Consider the following 24,337-nt stretch of genomic DNA (forward strand, 5'->3'; position numbering starts at 1 on the left):
CGAGTAGTCGTCTATGGGGACTTCAAAAATTAACGTGGTGAAAGAGCAAGGCGTTTCTGAACAAGGCCGTAAATACCAACACCACAAGAAGGTCAACCCATCCCACGTACTTGGGGAATGAGTAAGGTTAGGTCGGGTTAGGGTGGCGTAGAGTTCACCTAATCAAGCCCTTCGTGTGTCAAATCTCCAAGACTTTAGCACTAGTCCAACCTGAGACACCAATTTCAGTCACACTTGGCAGGAAAATCACACGAGGAGCAGATGTCAGAAAGGAGCGACGGCCAGACGAGACTAGCAACAATTTAACAAGAGGTCGAGAATTCAGGGACAGTTTGGGTATTTGTCAGAACACGAGGTCTTGAAGCGGCGAGTGAACCCAGCGAGTGAGTCTTCGCCTGTCTCGCGTGTGTTGTGTTCACCCCTCGAACCTCACCACGGGAAGGAACGAAGGAACGAAGAAAGGAAGGAATGAAGGAAGGAACAAGCACCCTATAGTTGTGGCAGCGACGGCGGCCTTCAGAACAGCTTACGGGATGTGTGAAGGGAATGAAGGGAGGGAGAGGGACGGGGAGTAAGGAGGCTATACAATGTTGTCATACTACTTTGCATGACATTCAGTATTTTTGTACAGTAAAGCTCTCACAAATGCTGACCAATCACTAAATTCATGACTTAAAAAGGTATAAAAACATCCTTAACTCACTCCACCAACAGGAAGCAAATGAGTGAGTGAGTGAGTGAATGAGTGACGGAAAACATTAAAACTAATTGAGTACAAAGGTTTGAGGGTTGGAGGGGGGGAGGGTGAATCCACGAGACAAGAGCTTCAGTGACCTGGACTAAAAACGGGATGAACGAGCAAAAGTCTGGAACACACTTCTACGTGAGCTACTTGGGAGGATATAATAGTAGCTAACCACAGGCGGGAACTTGCACTATGTATAGAACTTTTGCAATCACAATTTCGTTCTTTATACACTTACATTCGTAAATATGAAAACTCAAAACTCACATGTTCTTTACAAATACATGTCTTCTTTTATCATACTTGTACACTGGTGATGCTAAATGAATTGAAGGAAACTGGGCTGCACTCAACTCGTATTCCACTTTTTTCTTCCCACTGCATTTCTTGAATAGCGCTCGTGTCCAACAAACACCAACCGCTTGTCAAGACGTTGTTCCGAACTCACAATGACAAACAATATGATAATTGTGATAATAATAATAATAATAATAATGATAACTAGCATACACATACTTAATCTTAATGTGCTAATGTTTTCTTTCTTTTCTCGGGAAGACCTAACCTGCATAAGACTAATACCGGACTAGCCACAGCGATATCTGGTGTGCGTGGGCCACGGCGCCCTCAGCGTCTTCCGTGCCCGGAGATGCAACACTCCGGGCGTCCCCTCCATAACTAACGGCTGAGCGGATCAAGTAGTCTAAATTGGCGTTAATCTACGGTGCTTAAATAGACGTAACTTTCATATGGACAGATGCACTGTGGACTGACTGATTCCATTACTTTACGGCTCCGGAGCGGGAGGAGGACAGCTGAGGGTCGTGGTGCGTGACATGAGCCCACAGCCTCCAGACGGCGGTACGTAACTTAACATCGGACCAAACCGAATGTTCTACTTTATATACTGAACCTTGCCAAATAATAGTACAAAAGATACAAAAAAGACATACCATATAATAGCAAAGCATACGATGGCGCTCTGCCGTAAAATGAGTTTTAAAGCTGCTTACAAAAAGGTAAGGTAAGGTAGAGGAGTACTCTTGAAATAATGTCATGCAATAGGAATTAACCATAATATAATAATAGTTAGGATTATGATAATATCACCTAAACATATACATACAGAGTACAAAATGCATTAAAAAACACTCCGGTTACACACACTCGACCTCTCTCCTCAGCGGCGGCTCTTGCATACCCTCCTGCCTCACACACACACACACACACACACACACACACACACACCTCCTCTGTCTTTGCCCTTTACAACTTCTACTGAGCGCCAATTCAAACTCAAATATTTCAAACCCAAAGCAAAACCATTTCTCTCAGTCACACCAAGCACTCCTAGCATTCCCACTCCCAGCACAGCAAGCCTTCCCAGCAGCACTCCAGCACCAGACACCGCTAGCTCCTTCCTCTCTGTCCACCCTGTTCCTGTTAAACTCGATGGCCACATCAAGCCACGCCCTTCCTTCCCTTCCACCCAGCGTCCACTACTACTCATTGTGTTGCAGAAAGGAGAGAGGGGAGGTGCTTCAAAAAATGTCAGTTTTAATGCTAAAATGGAGTATGGGTGAGACACACACACACACACACACACACACACACACACACACACACACACACACACACACACACACACACACTTGATTGAGTAAATGAGTATAATAATATATTATCCTGGCGTGCATTGCATTAAAGTAGAAATGTACTGCTTAATAATAATAATAATAATAATAATAATAATAATAATAATAATAATAATAATAATAATAATAATAATAATAATAATGCACAAATTTATGGATGTGGATGACAGGTTTCATACAGGGAATGCCACTTGTAGGCCTAACAATGGCTTCTTGTAGCTTCCCTCATTTTCTTATGATAAAAATAATGATAATAATAATGATAATAATAATAATAATAATGGAGAAACAACAAAAGACAAAACTGCATGAGCAATCTCTCATCACACTTTTGGCAACAAACTAATAAAACAATGACAATGATAATAACAAAATAATGACAAGACAGGCAGCACCACAGACTACAGGTACCTGATGGTGATGGTACAGGTGTGAGGGCGGGGAGCTACTGGGCCCACACCACACGCAGAGCAATGAAGAAGATGACATGTTCAGCGAAGACACATGACCATTACTTGTATTGCCCCTGCTGCCGCTGCTGCACGAACGCAACACAAGTGACGACAGGTGTTCTGCACATAACTGATCACAACAAACACATCATATTGAAACATACAAACATACACACTAAACAAATCGGTAAACTAAAAAAAAATACCAGAAATAGAAGCCTCGAACTTGTTAAATTATAAAACTGGTGATGAAATTGTACAATAAAACTTAAAAACATGTGACACTATGGATTATGATGTGCAGAACTGAGGGAAACACAAACATCTGCATATGAAGAGTAACTGGCTACGCATACACACATACAGATCTGTTTCATGGCGGTGCTGGCGGTGATCAAGGATGAGAAATACGGTACTAATTTGTAAAATGGAAGTAACACTAATTTGTATGCAGGAGAGTTAGTGTTATTACTTAAGGTATGAAAGTCACACTCACACACATACACACACACACAATCTCTCTCTCTCTCTCTCTCTCTCTCTCTCTCTCTCTCTCTTAACTGCCTAGCTACGTGAATGTGTATCAACTGGTGCCTGACTCAACACTCACATAGGAATAAATATGGAGTGAATGTTGCAATATGACACTGCAAAGATACGGAAATGAGGGAAATCATATGCATTACTACAGGTACCCACATTACGTCAGAATCTATGCTACGTGAAATATACATTGATACATCTAAAGGAAAACTCAAACTATTATCGGAACACAAAAACGTGAATCAGAAAGGAAGTTGCGGGAAAGGGGAAGGTCGTAACACAAAGCAACTCAAGGTAAAGGTGAATTGGCTGGGAGAACAAAGACGCCCTAGGAACGTATTGTGTTTGGTAGAGTTCTAATAGTTTAGGTCTGCCAAAAGCCCGAATAATTATACATCTGATTATCAAAACTACTTCGGTCAATGTATATGGACAACACACACACACACTTGCACACACAGACTCACACACACGCACGTACATCAAAGGCAAAACATGTATGGCATAACAATAAGTTGCATTCATGAGTAATGGTGCTGCTGTTGCTGCTGCTGTGGTACTAAAAAACACAAAGAGTTTTCCTGAAGCATACCATGTGTTTCTGCACCAAAATGTCAAGCAACCCTGGGTCTCCTCACTTCAGATGCTGCAATACCTTAACTGCCTAATATCCACATACCCCAAACCAAACACTAATACTTTGCATATGTCCAAACCTTAACGTACCTCACTCACCACGACCTCAAAGAGTAAAAGGTCTCTAAATCTAGCTCTCCATGTAGGGTATGCATCTATAAGCCTTCAATTATACAGTTCTTCCTGCCTCTAATGACCAGACATACTCCAAGCCAACCACTGCCTCACTTCTATCCAGTGTCTCCTTTGTAGTGTTTGGTGCATCCTGCCTTGCTCCTCAAAAGCCAATTGCATACAGGACTGACCACATGCACACACACAAGCACACCTGTCTAGTTCTGCCAACAACACACACCAAGGGCACCAGCTCTGTGGAAGTAAAGCAATCCAACCCCTAACATAACATTAACCCAACCACTGGCAAAGCAAAGGAGAGAGATCGTGTACCAGGAACAGAAACCTAAGAAACCTGGCATGTTGTCCTACCAAGCAACCTTCAACAAGCTTCACGTTGGGGTGGAGCATAAGGCAATGGATGAGAATACTGTAAGCTGAACGCATTACTCTAAGCTGAACACATACGCTAAACCAAACCTCAGGGCAACACCTCATGTCAGAGCCAGACTGCCCTGGCCTGCCGTCACCACAAAGCATCAACAGTGTGGCCTGCAGCTCAACTGTTGGTCTGCGGACTCCTGTACTGCCAGACACATATCCTGAGAGTGGTACAGTTACTTGCAATGACCACATCTCTAATCTTACAGAAAGTTTAATTTGTGCGACGTTCTGACTCTGCCTGACTTAGACACACCACAGAGAGCACCACTGAGTGACTTGCCTAGTTAATGGCATGGAACAAATAATGACACAAGATTTACAAATATCCATTACGTTTGCAAAGAATGCTGAAATAACACCTATAATAATAATAATAATAATAATAATAATAATAATAATAATAATAATAATAATAATAATAATAATATCAAAATATGTAATCCAAGTAACTAGTATTCCCTTCCCTCTTTGGCCTAACACCTCCCTCTTCCTCCTCCCCACACCAGCCCAACCATAGCTCCATCTATCTTCATGACCACTACCACCTCACCATTTACCCTTCCCATATACCAAGGAAGCTACAGAACACACACACACACACACACACACACACACACACACACACACACACACACACACACACACACACACACACCATGCCAAAACTGCGAAGATAAGAATAAGCTTAAGAGTACCTATGCATTACATTCTTATTTACTTAGTACCAATTCTCTGCATTAATTCTATCATAATAAGAGTAATAATGATAAAAATAATAACAATAATCTTCTCATTCCAGTGTCTTGCTTTTTTCCGTAAGTATAAGAATAAACCTACCACTTCTGGGTTACACTGCCTTTACTTGTATTCCTAGTGTATTTCTATTGTTTTTAAATGTTAATGGCAAAACGTATATTATTACAATGTACAATAATAACAATGACTTTTTTCCTACATCCTTCTAAGTCATCGCCGAGATAATATTTGTAAGACAACACCAGGAGAAGAATGAAGCTCTGTGTTGCTTTGCTGGAGTGTGAGTGGCAGACAGACAGACACAGACAGACAGACAGACAGACAGACAGACAGACAGGCATGCCGACCAACACCTCTATTGTATACAGGAAATACGGAAATAAGGGAACAAACTCACCCTTCCCATTTGATTCGGTCATTCTAAAGCTCATGGTGATTCTTAACCAAACATGGCGAAAAACAAATGCAAAACAGCCTTCCACACACACACACACACACACACACACACACACACACACACACACACACACACACACACACACACACAAGTTGAGAGCCTTATCCTACACAAGACACAGTTCATAGAAAAGATTAATTCTAGCTATATCAACCTTAAAATACCATGCCAGCCAATGCCTTTCCTCATCTGCTAGAAAGTAGTGGTAGTAACAGTGACAGTGGTAATAGCAGGCAGTAGCAGCTGAAACAATAACAGTTCAAAAATAAACAATGAAAAATAATGAGCAATGAGTGAACGTACATATGCCCTTTCATCTACCAGAGAAAATTAGTATGATGGGGGTTGGGTTATTAACTATACACTTTGTTGTAGACACGCAATCGTTCGTATAAAGTGTGATATGATTCGGCTCTGTCTTGTGTCCCTTTGAAGCTCTGCAGTGACCTCTAGTCCTCACCCCATCGCCACTCGTCCCCAGGCCCTCCCATCACTGCACCTCAACAGTTTACAATAAGCCTCTCAACCTCCAGCAAACACTCAAATAACACTGAGCTATCACTTCTGCAGGAGCAACAAACATGACATCTCCTTGCAAAGTAACACAGCTTCAGTCAAAATAACAATAAAGTTTAGTGGTTTCTGTTTCATGTTTAGCAGTGGAGATGAGGGAGGTACACACCCTTTGCAACAAACTGTGGTGAGTAATGGGGTAATGTGATGCCTGGAGACTGTGTGTGGAGTGAGGGCTGACCTGGTGTACCATAAAGGCATCTGGTAGTCAGCATTAAGACGTGGTCCCCTGGTGCAGTCATGACACCCTTGCCCCCTGCACACACTCATCAACCACTACAGCCCTGTCCCATGAAGTTTTCTTTCCCCACAGCAAAATTCAATGTACCAAGATTTACGGGGAAAAATCCAATATTTCATTTGCTGAAAGAAAAGGCCACAATGGAAATGGTGCATCCACGGCTAAGGGTTCACAGAGCACACACAAAAACCAGCAAGTCTCCCCTGTAAGCATCTCACATCAGCACCACTTTTCACCAAACAGAAAGTCACGACAACATCCTCTAGGAACAAGACCTTGCTATCGGGCTTAACGCAGCGCTCCAAGGATACCGTTCTTCCACACCGCTGCACTAAAAGACAAACGCCAAGTATGCTACTGGTATTTTCCTTTGGCTATGAAGGACAGCAGAGAGTCATTGTGTTCACTGAGACGTCACACAACTTGGCCAGTGATCAGACTATGGAAAACCAATGAAATAATAGAAACAATGAGCAAAACACTGACACATGGCCAGCTCTCTCAGTGCATAGGATGGGTGAGGAGATACATGAAGCCTTAACAATTCATTCAAACTCAAGAGGTGGTAATGTAGCGGCAAAATTAAACTCAGAAGCTACATACTTGCTTATGAAAAAAAAAAAAAAACTAAATAAATAAAACTGCTGTAAAGAGGCTACATGAACTATCTGACATACCTTGGGATGCTTTAGTACCTTATGATAAGACACTTTCACTTAAAATAGAAATGATATAAAAGATTGTGCATATATAAAGTACACCCCCATTCTGATAAAGCAAATGACTAAGAGTAAAGTACCATTTGATCTTTTCCCTCAAAATGTTCTGCTATATACAAAACAGGCTAAGATTTGGCAAATACAGCAGAGGACACCAAATTTCGTCCTATTAATCCCAAACACCCGGCGACGCGTTCTGCTCCACCTGGATGGCTGGCTGAGGGTCACTGAGGGAGGCAACAACACAAGCACAAACAATGGTGACTAAGAAGCTTGAGCACAGCGGGTCCTGCCTCTGTAACACTCTCTCTCTCTCTCTCTCTCTCTACCGGAAGTCCTTGTTTTGTGCCCTCGGTCTTAAGTTACTTGCTTTAGTTTCCTTATTTATCACAGCTTAAAAATAAATAGAAAAATACCCATAAAAATGCAAAATGTGATGTAAAAATGTACAAAATTTCATGACAGACACTATTCAGATGTAATTTTTTGAGGAAGGGAATGATGTATAGTAATTCAATATCATGGATAATTGTTTTCACTTTTACCTCTATCGTCTTTGTAAGTGATAACCTATGTTTCTAGTCCCTCCCACATGTTACAGTGCAAAACTTCCTGCCACAGACATACCCTCACTCACAGCCAGGATATGTATGTTCTTGGCAGACATTCCACAGCCTAAGCTCAAAGTAAACACAGCTGTATAACTGAGAGACACCCAGCAAGCTTACAGGACCACCAAACCATACAGGATTAATTAAAATATAAAAGCATAGGGCAGCAAAAAGGCCCAGCAGCAGATGCCTGGCCTGAAGATGCTTCCCTTCGGCCACGCTGCATATCTCTCGGCTAAGCTTGGGACCGCACGACAAACCAGCGCCATGGACCGACTCCCATGGCCGGGACACTTGGGTCCCTTGCTGCACGCCTCTCTCTCCCAGCCCACCAGCAAGTCAGGCCGAGTCCCTGGTGTGCACCACCAAAGGATGAGGACTGTGTTATGCTGCAAAGGGAAATTTTCCACTGACATTTTGAAGTGACTCAAAAGTTAATATCAATCCTGAACCTGGGAGTGCACACTAGTAACTGGAGTCAATCCAAAGCATGACCCGGTCTCCAATGTGACCTTTGTGCCTTACAGAACTAAGTAAACCGCTTGACCAAAGAGCCAATGTGTGTGAGGGACACTGCCCCGGGCCTCCCTCGGGATAGTGGCGGGAGATTCTCACCATCAAAACAGACTCCAGTCACACCTGAAGGTATGCCACTTGGTTTGCTCCACCTAGAAAACTACTCTAGCAGATCAATTCCTATGGCCCGGCAGAATGGCATGCTGCGCCACCTCTGCTGGCCGGCACACCCATCCCCGCCGGCCACCCTGCTCCACAAATACACAAATGACTCCACCCTCACTCCCTGCAGTGGTTGCTTAAGTATTAAAATTCATACTCTTAAAGATTGTGTCAAGCTAATGCTGGTGTGGCAGCAACTCCCTCAGAGGTTCTCCAGACCCTTGCTGTCGATGAACTCAACCAGTGCCTTGTAGCAGAACTCATACTGGGCCTGAGACAGAAGGAGAGACAGCTAGTGTGAGAGAAAGTCTGCAATGCTACATTCTTGCAATGAACTCAAGTATTACACACACATGATTAATTATGAGCAATATAAACACATCAAATTAGCACAAAAGCTTAAATAATCTACTAATGACTTGACCTACACTCTTTCCCCTCAAGATTGGCAACCAAGAAGCTCAAATTACTGAAGCAAACAATGACACTTACATGGAGACACAACACAACACCTGACACCTACAAATGAACAAACATTAAACCCTTGCATCAACTTACAAATTCCATGAGCTGGAACTGCCTGAGGGCCCTTATTCTCCTGGAGGTCTGGAACACGTCCACTCGACCCTCACGGCGCAGGTGACGCAGGCAGTTGTTGAGGCAGACGTACACACTACTTCTGTCCCCGCCACCCCTGAAAACACACCACTCTGTCACTCCTCCTTGTCTCTTCGCATAAACAAACCCTTCCCATCCTCTCCTCCTCCTCCTCCTTAAATAAGTATCATTCCTCCTTTTTCTCTTTTTCCTACTCATTCCTGCTGATTCTCCTTCTCTCCTTATCCTCTTTTCCAAACCTAACTTTCTCCTACTCTTTCCTTCTAATTTAGCATCTCTCCTTGTCCTTCTTTCCTGACCTAATTTCAGTCCTACAGCCTTTCCTGCACTACAACTCTTTTCTCCTCTACACCAGACCATTAAACACACACTTCTTTCCCCATACCAATGCCACTACACCTTTCCTTCCCTTCACCCCTTCCCTCCCCTTCTACAGCAGTGTCACTCCATCTTCTCTTCCCTTCATCCACTTCCTTCCCCTTCTACAGCAGTGCCACTCCCCCTTCCTTTCCCATCCCTTTCCTTGACCTTTTCTTCCCCATCTACAGCAGTACCACTCCCCATCCCTTCCCTTCATCCTTCCTTCCGCTCCCTTCACCCTTCATCCTACCTTTCCTTCCCTTCATCCTTTCTTCCCTTCCCTTCACCATTTCCTTATCTTCCCTTCCCTTCATCCCTTCCTTCCCTTCCCTTCATCCTTCCTTCCTCCTACAGCAGTGCCACTCCCTGACTCACGAGCAGTGGACGAGGGTGGGAGCGGCTGAGGAGAGGGTGGCGTCAGTGTGGGTCTGGACACGAGTGATGATCTCCATGATGCCGTGGGTCACTAGAGGCACCTCCCCCAGCAGCCCCGACCACCCGATGTAGTGGAAGTGGGTCACAGTGAGCACGTCGCTGTTCTGGAGGTCACAGGTGAGGTGAGGGAGTTAGTGTTAGAGGTACATGTGTATTTCTTTTTATGAATGGAAAATTACAGGGGGAATGTTTGTAAAGTCACTGGTTTTGTTATTTTAGTTATTTTTGAGACACTGGCAGAGTAGTATCATTAAATAAAGTCAGGTTATTATCATTTGGCAAGGGAATATTTGTAAAAGTTGGTGGTTTATTTTTATTTCAGTGGTTTGAGACATTGACAAGGTAATGTTCAGAAAAATTCAGTTTTTGTCATTTGGTAGGGAAATACTTGTGAAAAGTCAGGTTTTGTCATTAGGATTAGTGATCTTGAGACACTGGCAGGGTGATATTAAAAAAAAGTCATTGTTTCCATCATTTGGTAGGGTAATGTTCATAAAAAAAATCTGTTTTTTGTCAAGTTTAGAGGTTATGAGACACTGGAAGGGTAATATTAAAAAAAAGTTCCCTGTTCTTTCCATCAAGTTAAGTGAATTTGAGACAGTGACGGAGCAGCATCAACAGAACATTACAGCAGCATACACTGACACTATAGCATCTACAAAACATTATAGCAGCATCAACAGAATATTACAGCAGCTACAGAACATCACAGCAACAATCAGGAAGGCAACGATTCATACCTTGGTGTTGGTGAGGAGGAAGGAACGACATGAGTACTTGGGGTAGCTCTCACTCGACACCAGCTTGACACAGATGTGTTCGTATGTCTCCTCGTCATCCGGCCAGTACTTGTTGCAGCACTGTTCACCACTGCCCAGCTGCACCAACACAACACATTAGTACAACGCTCACAACACACGTGCATTCCTGTCCAGTGTGTTTCATCTCACTACACTAACACATGTCTCTCTCTCTCTCTTTCTCTTTCTCTCTCTCTCTCTGTGTTCTGTGTCTCTCTGTCTTTGTGATCTATAACTTACCCATCCTTCTGTGGTCTCAGTTTTATTTCTGTCACTAGTTTGTCTCCCTCTCTGTGGTCTGTTTGTTATCCATCTCTAGCCTAGAATCTACTCCTTGCTGTAGTCTTATCTTATCCTTATCTGTAGCCTCAAATGTATTTCTTTTTTCCCTAAAACTTAATCCATCTCTCTCTCTCTCTTGCTCTCGCTCTCACTCTTTCTCTCTGGTTTTCTGTTCTTTCTAATTTTGGTTTAATACATCCACTATCAATACTTTGTGTTTTTTATCCTTTTGTGCAGTGTGTGTCTGTAATATCCCCTACATCTACAGCAGTGTGACCAGTATTGTATACCCTGGTCAGCGGTCTATATCCACACACCTTCACCACATTGCCTTTCTACACAGTGCTCTCACAAACAACACTGAGTGGCAGTCTAACATTTACTGGTATTACTGGCATTGCTCTATCATCTGGTGTTACTCTAGTATAATGAAGCAATAACTAACTAGGCAACATTCTAGTGCTTCTATGGGTTCCTCAAGTGCCTTTCTTTCATCTCTTTCTCCCTAACCGTGTTATTTGAAGCTATCATTCTTAGGCTAAGCTTAACATAATAGTAAGCTTAAGCATAAATGCCTCCAAAATTAGTGAATCAACAGTGTTCAGCTTGTGAGCAAGTGAGTCGCCTGGCCCACCACATTTCACGGGCAGTGCTGGTGTCCATGCAGCAAGGCCACCACCGCCGCCACCGCCACCACCACCACCACCACCACCATCACCACCAGCACAACCAAACAACAAAGCCCAGCAAGAGCCCAAAGCAGGAATGATGCAATGTTTTAACAAAAACACAGGGAGTTTGTTTAAATGGAGGTTCTACATGTCATTTACACTGCTTTTCCTGCATATCCCAAGCCAGAGCATGAATGAACACTCACTAACAGTCACTTCAAATCCAGTGCAGTACTTTTGCAGCAATGTAATCTTAATGAGCAGAGAAAAGCATATCAATGATCAATGAAACAATAGAAAGGGAGGGGCACACTTTCCTACACTGAGGGGGACAAAGGAGGGACACATTATGTCTATTGTTCTTAGGAGGGAGTGAAAGCTACAAGGAAAATATGACTCATAGGGAAGGATCAATATCTGAGTGTGTGCTTGCATGTTGGTTGTGTGTTGGTGTTGAGAGGACCTGGGGTGTGGCTGGTGTGTATGTGTGTGGAAGGGATGGGGGCTAACTGAGGGCTAATTGGGGGCTATAAAAGGCTGGGGGTGAGACAGCTTATTCTTAGCATGTCCCTCACAGCACAGCAATGAGTTACACATGTGCTTGCAATGCTCACACTGACTTGCTATAAAATATCAAAAATACAGTTCCAGCAGCCATGAGTAAGCATAATAAAGACACTAATGATGTATCGGATATCCTCACCCCCAACTGTACCACTTTCAAATCCACAAACCAAATGAATAGCCACATTTGCAACAGACACCTCCACACTTGCATTTGCCACGTATGAAAGAAATATGGCCGTAATACAAATGGATACAGATAAGATTGATAAATTGCTATGGGGATGTGAGTGAATGGGTCTTAATACACTAAATCCATCTCCACCCCTGACAGACACACTTCCTCCCCACAGTGCCTTTATGGAAACTGTTATCCACATCCACAAAATACATAAAGATGATTACTATCCACACACACACACACCCATGTCCCTATTGCTGACTTCAGATATCCGATACATTGCTAAAACACACACACAGCTTTACCATAATATAAAAGAGTAACAATGGTGACTGAATGTAAATTAATCAGCGACAGTCTTGAAATAATCCCTTCCCTGCAGCTCCCAATGAATGAAGGACAAACGGTTACTAAAAGAACGTAACATGAGAAGCACTATGCCATCAAGACAAGTCAGGAAAGAATAGAATGCTTTATGCAAGGGGAAGATGCAGATAAAAGTGTGGTGTGGGTGAGAGCAAGCCGCCACCACCACCACCACCACCACTGCAAGAATGAAGACAAGAGCACCATAAGATTTATCAGGCTAAGGAATTGTTGCAGTAAAACCTTGACTGCTGATTTTTTTTTAATAGGATATGGCAACTTTCAAAACATGAAATAAGAACTCCAAATTAAATATTATTAAAAATAGTGCAAAAGAAAAATCACATCAAGGTTACCCATCCCAGCTTCACTCTGTATGAGCAGTGTTAAGTTAGGTTAAGTTACTTAAGACTTTAACCCTTTAACTGCCACTTGGTACACCTTTCCCTCATTACCAATCACTCTGCAACATCTTCACTTATTCTGCAGATCTATCCAATCTCTGAATGGGTAAGAAATTGCAGTGTATTTTTTTCCATCAATAAATTGTTTGTAGATGCTTATGACAACTTAATGCACTGCTTCAGGTGCTACAAACTGTTCCATGTAGCAGTGAAAGAGTTAAATTAAGGTAGGATTCATAAGGTAACTTAACATAACTGAAACACAGCTGGGGTGGGCAATATTCACACAAGCCTCTGAACACCACCATCTCAACACACACTGCCAGCCAAGTCTCAGTTAGAGTGGCTTGGGTTTTCACTGTGGCAAGTCAAGGTTTTCCTGCAACGCTCCCAATCCATGCATGAATGAAGCAAGACAGAAGGGAGGGAAGGCGGTGAGAAAGGAGAAGTGAGGAGAACAAGTTAGTAAGTTAGTAAGTTAGTAAGCTCAGCTCTTGGGAGGTGTGGGAGTTAGTCAACACAGGGTTACACTAATCTTATAGGCATATTAATGAACTTTATAGGTAATTTACCTGTTCATGGCGCACCTAGTGGGGTATTAGTAAGTAATCAGTGAGTGGCTACATATGATCAAAGAATATAATCACTAGCTTAAAATCTAAAACATCAGCAACTATTGGTTCAAAGTGCCACGAGAATCACTCTAGGCAAATTCTACTGGAGTTAGCCAAATAGAGCTCAATGTAGACAAAACAGTACTTTGAAAGATCATAAAAGATTGAGAAAGATTGAAAAGTAGTAAAATGTCATCTACTCTTCAGCAGCACAGGAGTCCATCAGTGTGGCACCAGGGCAGTGTTGCAGCTGTCTCTCATTGGTATCTGTCTGTTTATTGCTTAGTTCTTCCAGCAACACTGTTTCAGCCAGTTGTTACATTATGCCACGTTTTGTCATTATTTGTGGGTAATACTAAAAATTTAAGATATTTTTTTCTTCTCTCTCTCTCTGTCATGATTCACCCACAAATAACTGCTGGGAAACACAAGTCTGCGACACACCCTGGCACCCCGACTGGCTCCTGATGCAACAGTCAGTGCCAAGTAATGTTTGCACCACAAGTCACTATGCAAACTTTGGCTATTCATACGTTAATGAAGTAAAAAATGTATGAAAATAAGTTATAACATCTAGATTTACTGCATGACAAATATAAATGCTTTAGGTTAAACTTTAAGTAAAAATTTAAGGTAAATTTGAATGATCAGTCACTGTTACAATTTTGTAAGCAGTTCAGCAATATTCAACACTATCCATAGAGCTGGTTAGACATTACTGATTGTCTTATGTGGCTACTCTCAGTCACTGTTGTTGAAGCACTGTGCCTCACTGCACTAATCTTTCTGAAGCTTCACAAAATTAAAGCCTTGCATTAGTTGATATTAATATGATAGAATTTGGAAACATTAATGATATATGATAAATTTGGAAATTTGATAAAAAAAAAACACAAAAACATCAGATTGATCAATCACTTAGACATATAGCACCAAAAAAAACAGAAAGAAAAATAATTTCATCTTAATCTGAAAATGTCAATTGATTAGGCAATGAATCTTTAGCTTAGCTCAGGCATTCTTTACATGATGATGCTCAAATTTGTAGGATAAAAAGAATACTTGACTCACAAAAGGGGCAAAACAGAAAACATTTGGGGGTTGATGACACACCCACAATAGCTTAATGCTCTCACTACCAGCCGTTAGAATGAGCAGGGGATGGTGGGCAGTATTTACACAGGTTGGGGGTGATTAAAGAAAAGCTTGGTTTGTGCACCTGCTAGTTACTTCACCAAGGGACCACCTAAAGAGTACACCATTAGTGCATGTCTCCCACTCTGGCTGTTGGGGCGTGAAGTAAAGACAGGGAAACATTTCAAGGTGTTAAAAAAATGTGAGGGAGATACAGAGCACAATGACACTTTCTGTGCTTTATGCCACAAAGAATGGAAAAATAAAATAAACTGTAATATGATGCCATCTTACTGTACAAAGAATTATAATCTGGCAAAGTAATCACCACTTCCTCACCTTTAATTAACTAGTGAATGTGGAAAGAAATTAACCAGTGAGCCTTAGAATTAACCAGTGAAGCTTAGTCCCTCTCTTAATGATAGCACTCAGCGTATCAATACTTTAGCACTGACAGCTTAGTATCAAAACATCCCCTTGAAGACTTGGAATGAAATCAAAAGCCTCAAAAAAACAAAAACAAAAGCCAATTTCAAATAATGGTGAGGAATCAAAGACTGTGTTTGTGTCAAGGAATTCTTAGTCCATGTGCAGAGTGACAGATAAAACGTGGATGAAAGAGGAAAACCAAAAAAGAGTGAATGAGGAGCTTGCACAAAGAAGAGAGAAGAGTGATCGCACATCCAACTAAACTGTGAAGGGGAAAACAACGACGGTGACAAAGAAGATGGACCACACAGAGATTTGAGAGGAGTGTCAGAGGAATGCCTGAATGAGCCAGTTAGAGGAGACCTGACAGAACATCAACCCTGCCTGAAGTGGGAGATAAACAAAGAGAGGTGGAAGTGGAAGTGTGAGTAGTGTGTGGTCCATCCTGTGAAGAGCAAGGTGGGTGTGGAAGAGGTGCAGCTGTGTGGTGGATAGGCTCGTATTCAGAATCGCTTCTGTGCTTCACCCTACTATTTCAAGACTTTATTTAAGTTCACATGAGTTTTTAAGTTGTTTTTATGGTTCTCGAGGCAGATTCACAAGATTTCTACATCATTAACAAGACCTCTTGAAAACCCCAGTAATCATCTCTGTGGACTTGAAAAATAGTCATGGTGAGAGAGCAAAGCGTTTCTAAATAAGGATCATAGTGTAATGGATAGTTTACTGTGGGTAGATAGAATTAGGATTTACTGTGATTGCTGGGAAGTAAAAGATGGAGAAAAGCATAGAAACTTCATCAAATTCACCATATTTACTGTGACCATATGGAAGTGAATGACAGGAAATTGAAGGAAGAAGTAAAGCAAGGAAATATTACTAACTCTATTTACAATTTGTGCAATGGGAAGTGAAAGATGGAGTGACTAATACGTGGAAATCAGATCAATCCTTACAGTTATCCAGAAATTTTGTTACCTTGAAGACATGACTGCTGTAGGAAGTGAAGCAGATGGTAGGAGAGAGAACTAGACTCGAGTAAGTTCAGGAAGGCACCTTGTAAATCAATAGAACGATAATCAACAAATAGACTTCCAGATATGTGAGGGGGTCTAGCAGGCAGGACAACAAAGAAAAGTCTCAAAATTATGACTGCCAGGGAAGTCTTATTGATCTGTTTGCCGAGACCACATAGAGAGATGGTCTAAGTGAACAGAGGAGGGCCATCACATACAAACTGCAGATGACGGAGGCATTGCAACATTGTGAAACTTGGCAATTAGTGGCATTGAGCTGATAAAATATGATTGGAGAGAGAGGAGGGAGAGAGAGAGAGAGAGAGAGAGAGAGAGAGAGAGAGAGAGAGAGAGAGAGAGAGAGAGAGAGAGAGAGAGAGAGAGAGAGAGAGAGAGAGAGAGAGAGAGAGAGAGAGAGAGAGAGAGAGAGAGAGAGAGAGAGAGAGAGAGAGAGAACCATGCATCTGGCTGGCTACTGGTTGAGTGTGTGCGCCAAACTGAAGGTGACATCTACAAGTGAGAGAAGAGCAACTATATCATGCAATAAATACCACAGCCTGACTTTTCTTTGCTTCAGTTCCTTCACACAGCACACTGCCAGCACAGCACACAGGCCGGGAAAACAAGAACCAAAACAGCCTGACACATCCCCGTCAGAGGGTCGACTAACAAGTGACGCTGGAGGGCATACACACACATACATTACATCCATAAGTCTCATAAGTGTGCCATTCATCACCTCAGTGTCACTACAGGGTACGACAAGCTTCTCCTCCCAAAACCTGCCAGTGAAATGTGTTACAAGGCTATGATGCTTAGTTTTTACATCTCCCAGAGTCTGCACCACCACCATTAGTAAGCTCCCTCATTCCTCTCAGGGTTACTACATGCATCCCTTTGAACTAGCAGCCCGAAATACACTCCTGGGTACATGTCAGAGCCTCTCGTCTCAGTATCTACAAGTGTTCAGTGTTTAGTATGACCTGTAGACATCTGGGTTACATGTCCCCCACCCAAGCACTCATCTAGATCCTGCTTTGCTCTGGTGTGGAGATAAATCCTATGTACAGTGGATACAATTACCTTCAAGATTAAATAAGTGACCTGCTACCTGCAAGAAGACCACCATCTCCAGGACTAGTGATGGGTGTGGAGAGGAAGGACAGGGATGAAGGAATGGTGCAGATTTGTGACTAATGGGATGAATGCTGGTCTGGTGAGCTGTAACATTTATCTTGGAAGTTTGATATGACTAAGATTTCAATGAATGCCTGCGGTACTCTTCAAACAATGACATGAAAGGATAAGACTGTCGACATGAAGGATAAAAACAAGATTAAAAACTGAAAAGTAGCAGACAAATAAGGTTCAACAATGATTTATGCTTCTTTAATCTCTCTCTCTCTCTCTCTCTCTCTCTCTCTCTCTCTCTCTCACACACACACACACACACACACACACACACACACACACACACACACACACACAGAAAAGACAACTAAACACCAATCTATACAATTAAACATGTAAGAACAAAAAAAAATAAGTATAACAATAATCCCTATCATTTCCAAACTAAATCTTGAGTTCACACACACATACACATTCACACACACACACACACACACACACACACACACACATTGAGCACCTTACCTCCGAGAGCATGACGATAGTGTTGACCTCCTGATCGAACACCATCCTCCAGAAGTCTGCCACAGTGTTCTCCATGGGGTCCTGCGTCACAATGAAGGACTCCGCCAGGTCATACCCCTGCAACACAAACAGACAGTGAGAGGAGTGGTGGGGAGGCAAGAAGCTGTACCCATTCTGAGGAAACTTGTTTCACTATTTTCTTTTCTTTTTTTCTATTTAAGAGACATAGGCTAACAACACACACACACACACACACACACACACACACACACACACACACACACACACACACACTCTGGAATAGTTTAACCCCTTCAGTACTGGGGACACATTTTTACTGTGAGTTTTGAGTATGATTAGATGATTTTATTGACATTAGGAAGTGTCTATGGAGGTCAGATAGAGCCTTCACTATTTTAATCCCCACTTAAGTTTCTGAAGCTGTATAAAATCACTAAATAATAAGCAAAATAAAGATGAATAATTTATGGTACTGAAGAGAGTAAGCAAGGAGATGGTTACAGCTGTTAGTGTGAGCAACATTTAAAGACAAATTAGATAACTATAGCTATGGAGACACTATCTAGCTAAGGACTCACAGTGACAAAGGACGCGTTGATGTAGGTGGAGGTTGGTCTGGTGGAGAGTGGCGCCAGGATAACGCGGTTTGAATCGTAGGGAAGGACATAATCATAGCGGTTCTTGGGTTTGTTCTCTTCACTGGTGGCAATGGCAAAAGGCTTCCGGTCCTCCACCACCTTGCCAAGACGCTGCAGGGGGATGTACAGACAATGCTTAGTGAAATGTTTGGCAAAGAGGTAGAGTCTATGCTGAAATTTAAACAAAACTGCATAGGGTTAACTTAGATTGGGTATGGTTTAGTTTGGTTAGGTTAAGGTACGTTAGGTTTGGGTTAAGCTAAGTTAGGTATGTTTTGGTTAGGTAGTACAATAGTCAATGAAATGCAAGGATGTAAAAAAAAACTTTGTAGTTCTCATGAGAGAGAGAGAGAGAGAGAGAGAGAGAGAGAGAGAGAGAGAGAGAGAGAGAGAGAGAGAGAGAGCCACATACCTCAAACTCCTTCTCTAGCGGCGAGGAGTCATCCATGCTGTCATGGTGTGTGTGGTTGCTGTACATCTCCTTCAGCTGGGCAATGGTCAGCTCTGTGATGCCAAACTGTGCGTACTCCATCAGCGCACGGTGGATGAACACGTACTGCTTCTGCTCAGGTCGGAGAGAGAGGAGGCATTAGGAGGCATCAGCGAGGGGTACTAGGTGAATACTGTGCTATACCTCTCACTGCTACTATTAAGACATGTGACAGGAAAGCACCAGGGAAGGGTACAGCTAGGTAAATATTATGCTACACATCATTGTTTCTGCTCACATAGGGAGAGACGATGCATCAGGGAAGGGTGTTGGGTGAAAACTGAGCTACACGTCTCACTTCTACAGCTAACACAAGGGACAGGAGATATTAGTGAGGAGTATTGGGTAAATATTGTTCTACTCTTCTCATTGTTTCTGCTCATACAAGGGACAGGTGACATCAGGAAAGAGCGTTAGGTGAAAATTGTGCTATATTTCTCACTTCTACAGTTGACACAAAGGATAGAAGGCATCAGGGAAGTGTTGAATAAATATGCTACACTTCTCTTTTTTTTTTCTGCTCACACAAGGGACAGGTGGCATCAAGAAAGAGCGTTAGGTGAAAACTATGCTATATTTCTCACTTCTACAGCTGACACAAGGGACAGGAGGCATCAGGGAAGGGTACAGCTGGATATGTTTCGCTGCACTTTGCACTCCATCTTGTAATACACCCACTCTGAATTCTCACTTAAGTTCATACAAACTAACATAACCTGACTCAACCTGACCCATCCTGATCAAGCCCCACCTGACCACCACCACGCCACTCACCAGCGACTGCACCAGGAAGTTCCGTTGGTGCCGCAGGTCACAAATCACGTTGAAGATGGACGCCTGACCTTCTTCATCGAGCTCCATGACAAGCGAGTCCAGTGCCACCAGCGTGCCAGTGCGGCCCACACCAGCACTGTGCCATGACACAGGAATGACGCCAATTACAGTGTGACAAATAATGAAACTTTGGAATACTTAAGATTTTATAAAGAAAACAATCAGAATGTGCCATAAAGAAAATGATAACCTGGCACAATCTAAGTGATGAAAATGAAAAACTGTGACTTAGTTTTCACCCCATTAACACTTTTCTAGTCAAAATAGTTGTTGTTCTTTTTCTTTCTCAAGCATTTCTTACATCAAGTTGGATTTTTTGCAAGTACCTCAGAATACAAGAATTTATTTCTGAAGATTTACCCTTTCAAGAAACTGACAAAGAGTAAAGCAAGCACAGCAACAAGACACACTTTACACAGATCCAATTCCCACTGTGTCTCCATACCTGCAGTGCACAAGTAGGGAACCCTGCTCATGGGAGTAAGCCTCATTGATCCTGCGCAGGAAGGAGAGGACCCCCGTGGGATGCTCTGGGGCGATGAAGTCCTTCCACAGGAGGTAGTGGTACTGGCGCACCTCATGAGTGTGAAGATCATCCCCCTCACCCCACTCAGCCCTCAGTGTCCGCACCATGAAGTCTGCCGTGGAGTGGAGTGGAGTAGTGTAAAGTAAAGTAAAGTAAAGTAAAGTAAAGTGAAGTGAAGTGAAGTGAAGTGAAGTGAAATGAAGTGGAGCAGAATAGAGTAGAGTAGAGTAGAGTAGAGTGGAGTGGAGTGGAGTGGAGTGGAGTGGAGTGGAGTGGAGTGGAGTGGAGTGGAGTGGAGTGGAGTGGAGTGAGTGGAGTGAAGTGGGATGGAGACAATAGGATCATGAGAACATAAAAAAAATTAGGGAAGCTGCAACAACCCACCAGGCCTACATGTAACAGTCCCTCTTTTCAAACATGCCTAATTATTTCTGCCCCTCACCACCATCCATCTATGATCTTCTTCCAAAACTCCTTAACAACTTACCACTTAAAACCCTGATTACTGATTTTGCTTGCTTCTTCTCTTCATAACCATTCTTTTCTGTATCTTCCCCTGTAACATTTTTTCTCTCTGTTTCTTTTGCATCAATTCACGTAAAAAAAATTAAACTGCTTTTTTGGAGTCATAAGATAAGGAACAGCCATCAAATAGACTCAGTTACCATGTTGTTAGTGCTGAGTCAATAGGGAGCTTTAAAAGATTAGACGAATTTATGGATGGGGATAATAGATGGAATTAACCCCTTAAGTACCATGAAGCTTTTCCATATTCATTCTGCTTACTATTTGATGATTTTATACAGCTTTGAAACTTATGTGAGGGATTAAAATAGTGAAGACTGTGGCCTTTAATCTTCTGACATCCATAGATCCTTCCTAATGTCAATAAAATGGTCTAATTGTACAGAAATCTCAAGGTAAAAATGTGTCCCAATATTGGAGGGTTTAAGTAGCTTTGCTCATATAGGGACTGCCACGTGTAGACCTGACAGCCTCTTGCAGCTTATCTCATTTTCTTATGTTCTTATGAAGGAGATGAGGCTGCCAACAAACACTAGAAACCTAACCTAACCTAACCTAACCCACCTGAGTAAGCCTTCTCCTTCACCAGGTAGATGGTGATATTGCCGAAAGTCTTGGGCTGCCCCGCTTCAGGCCAGTACTTCACACACTTCACCTTGCCAGTCTCCTCCAGATTGGTCAGCATCACCACCACGCCGCACCCTTGCTCCACCGTCATCCGCCAAAAGTCATCCACTGTTGTTTCCATGGGCCCTGTGGATGGATGAGTAGGGTGGGTGTTAGTGAGGTGTCCTTGCTGTGGTGTTACTGTAGTGCTGTGGGGGTGTTTGCTGTGAGGTGCAAGGTGGGTGTCAGTGAGGTGTCCTTGCTGTGGTGTTTCTGTGGTGCTGTGGAAATGTTTGATGTGGGGTGCAAGGTGTGTGTCAGTGAGGTGTCCCTGTTGTGGTGTTACTGTGGTGCTGTGGGGGTGTTTGCTGTGAGGTGTAGGTGTTGAGTGTTGTGTATGATGAAGAGGGAATTATTCTGCTTTGCTACAATTCAAATGATGTGGCATTAACTTCTTCCTTTTTATCCAAGAGGGGAAATCTGGCCAAGGGCAACAAAAACGACTAAACAAAAAAGGCCCACTTAGATGCTAGTTCCCACAAAGGTCCGAGAAAGAGTTAGCCAAAAGAATGGGGATAAACGTCTTAAAACCTGTGCTTTGATAGTAAACCAGTAGCAGGAAAGTCGGTAAGCACACAGAAGAGCACATAAGAAAACCCTTCAATTATTAACACTGAGGACAATAAAACTGTAAGAAAAAAGGTCTACTGAAATGCCAGTCAACAGTCTGAGGCAATCATCATAATGTAGCAGATAAGTGTGACATCATACACATTCAGGAAACATAGACCAAGCTAAAAAATAAAAAAATAAAAAATAAATAAAAAATTAAAAATAAAAAAATGCACATAGATACTAGCATCCTGTAGAGATTAGAGAGAAATTTCAACAAGATACAATAACATACACTACAACATACATAACCACAATATGAGACACAGAAATTATATATCAAGCAAACCACTCCCTGAAGAATTAGGTGTATATTAGCATTTATTCAGCTCAACACAGTAACAGCTCCTTGTGAACTGTTAGAGGAAAGATCAACAAAAAATCTGAGCTGTAATGTAACTTGTATCCTCAGTGTCTCCTTCCTGTGTCATAGTAATGATGATGACAATACGTGCACACTTAGGCTATCTCTATCATTAACCCCTTCAGTACCATGATGCATTTTCCAATTCATTCTGCTTACTATTTGGTGATTTTATACAGCTTCAGAAACTTATATGAGAGATTAAAATCATGAAGACTGTGGCCATTAATCTTCTGACATCCATAGAACCTTCCTATTGTCAATAAAATCGTCTAAACACACCAAAAACTCAAGGTAGAAATGCATCACAATACTGAAGGGGTTAAGGGGAGATGCCACGACAAAGCACGCAATTTTCACACCAGCACTCTTCCACGCTACTCATGTCCTTGGCGATAAATGGAGGTATTAAAGAAATAAGCTGATTAATACTAGTAACAACAGCAGCATAACAAAACAATATGAAAAGAATTAATCATAAACATTTATAAACATTGAAAAAAATATATATATATATTCATCAACTTAAATAAAAGAATAAACAACAAAACATAAAGAATATATTAAAAGAAATTAAAATCTCTATGAAAACCTAGCTACTCACTTCTGTGGCCTCTTGAAAACCCAGCTAATAATTTCTTTGGGCTCTTTAAAACCCAACTACTCATCTCTGTGGCCTCTTGCTAGCTAATCATCATCTGTAGCCTCTTGTAAACTCAGATACTCATTTCTTTGCCCTCTTGAAAACCCATCTCCTCATCACTGTGACCTCTTGCTAACTAATCATCTGTGGCTTCTTGAAAACGGCAATAAAGCAAAACACTTCTGATAATTGGCCAATGTTACTCCACTCACCCTGGGCACAAATGAACTTCTTCCTCTCCTTGTAGCCAAGAACATAATTGGCGTTGATGTAGTCCGACCCAATGGCACCGTTGAGCTGCGAGAGCTTCACCCGCGTCTGGTCATAAGCCTTGATGTCTGGGTATCTGTTCTTCGGGGCGTTCTCTATCATGTCCGACGCTCTGCTGGTGCGGTCGTAAAATTTCTCTGGTAGAGCCTGGAGGTGGGTCAGGAGAAGGCTTGGTGAAATGTGAAATAGTGTTTGGTGTCTTCGACTTATTTTCAATGATTCTAAGTTGTTGTTGTTGTTGTTAGTGGTGGTGGTGGTGGTGGTGGTGGTGGTGGTGGTGGTGGTGGTGGTGGTGGTGGTGGTGGTGTGTGTGTGTGTGTGTGTGTGTGTGTGTGTGTGTGTGTGTGTGTGTGTGTGTGTGTGTGTGTGTGTGTGTGTGTGTGTGTGTGTGTGTGTGTGTGTGTGATTCTTTTTAATGGTATTACTAATGGGTCTCTGTACCCATGACAAATATCTGAATTATTTTGCTATTTCTACAGGTATCTTGTTCAAATTAATTACTGGCACACCTGCGTCACACTTTCATACACTCCTAACCTTTCACACACTACATTACTTCATTTCACATTCACATCTAACTCTACTGATCTTTAA

General features: G+C 42.2%; 1 protein-coding gene and 1 long non-coding RNA gene across 7 annotated transcripts in view; both read right to left on the reverse strand.

The window, feature by feature from the left end:
• Positions 1-4,392, reverse strand: LOC123513412. Its single transcript, XR_006677331.1, has 2 exons — positions 2,332-4,392; positions 1-1,993 (listed from the first exon to the last, which is right to left on the reverse strand). It is a non-coding gene; the product is annotated as an uncharacterized LOC123513412 (long non-coding RNA).
• A 2,836-nt stretch (positions 4,393-7,228) lies between these two features.
• The window catches only part of LOC123513408 (tyrosine-protein phosphatase 69D-like), a 38,481-nt gene continuing 21,372 nt past the window's right edge, over positions 7,229-24,337 (reverse strand). For 4 of the 6 annotated variants that reach the window (XM_045270566.1, XM_045270564.1, XM_045270563.1 and 1 more), the window contains exons 15-26: positions 23,686-23,890; positions 21,753-21,941; positions 20,583-20,775; positions 20,078-20,213; positions 19,226-19,375; positions 18,754-18,924; positions 18,155-18,271; positions 13,878-13,892; positions 10,778-10,915; positions 9,978-10,141; positions 9,183-9,318; positions 7,229-8,895 (exon numbers count right to left, since the gene is read on the reverse strand). In XM_045270566.1, the coding sequence (XP_045126501.1) occupies positions 8,827-8,895; positions 9,183-9,318; positions 9,978-10,141; positions 10,778-10,915; positions 13,878-13,892; positions 18,155-18,271; positions 18,754-18,924; positions 19,226-19,375; positions 20,078-20,213; positions 20,583-20,775; positions 21,753-21,941; positions 23,686-23,890 (1,683 nt within the window). In that variant the 3' untranslated portion in view covers positions 7,229-8,826. The remainder of the gene's footprint in view (positions 8,896-9,182; positions 9,319-9,977; positions 10,142-10,777; positions 10,916-13,877; positions 13,893-18,154; positions 18,272-18,753; positions 18,925-19,225; positions 19,376-20,077; positions 20,214-20,582; positions 20,776-21,752; positions 21,942-23,685; positions 23,891-24,337) is intronic. The other 2 variants (XM_045270567.1, XM_045270565.1) reach the window with 1 other exon arrangement.

Source organism: Portunus trituberculatus, chromosome 36 (assembly GCF_017591435.1).
Source record: "Portunus trituberculatus isolate SZX2019 chromosome 36, ASM1759143v1, whole genome shotgun sequence".
In the NCBI taxonomy this organism is placed as follows: domain Eukaryota; kingdom Metazoa; phylum Arthropoda; class Malacostraca; order Decapoda; family Portunidae; genus Portunus; species Portunus trituberculatus.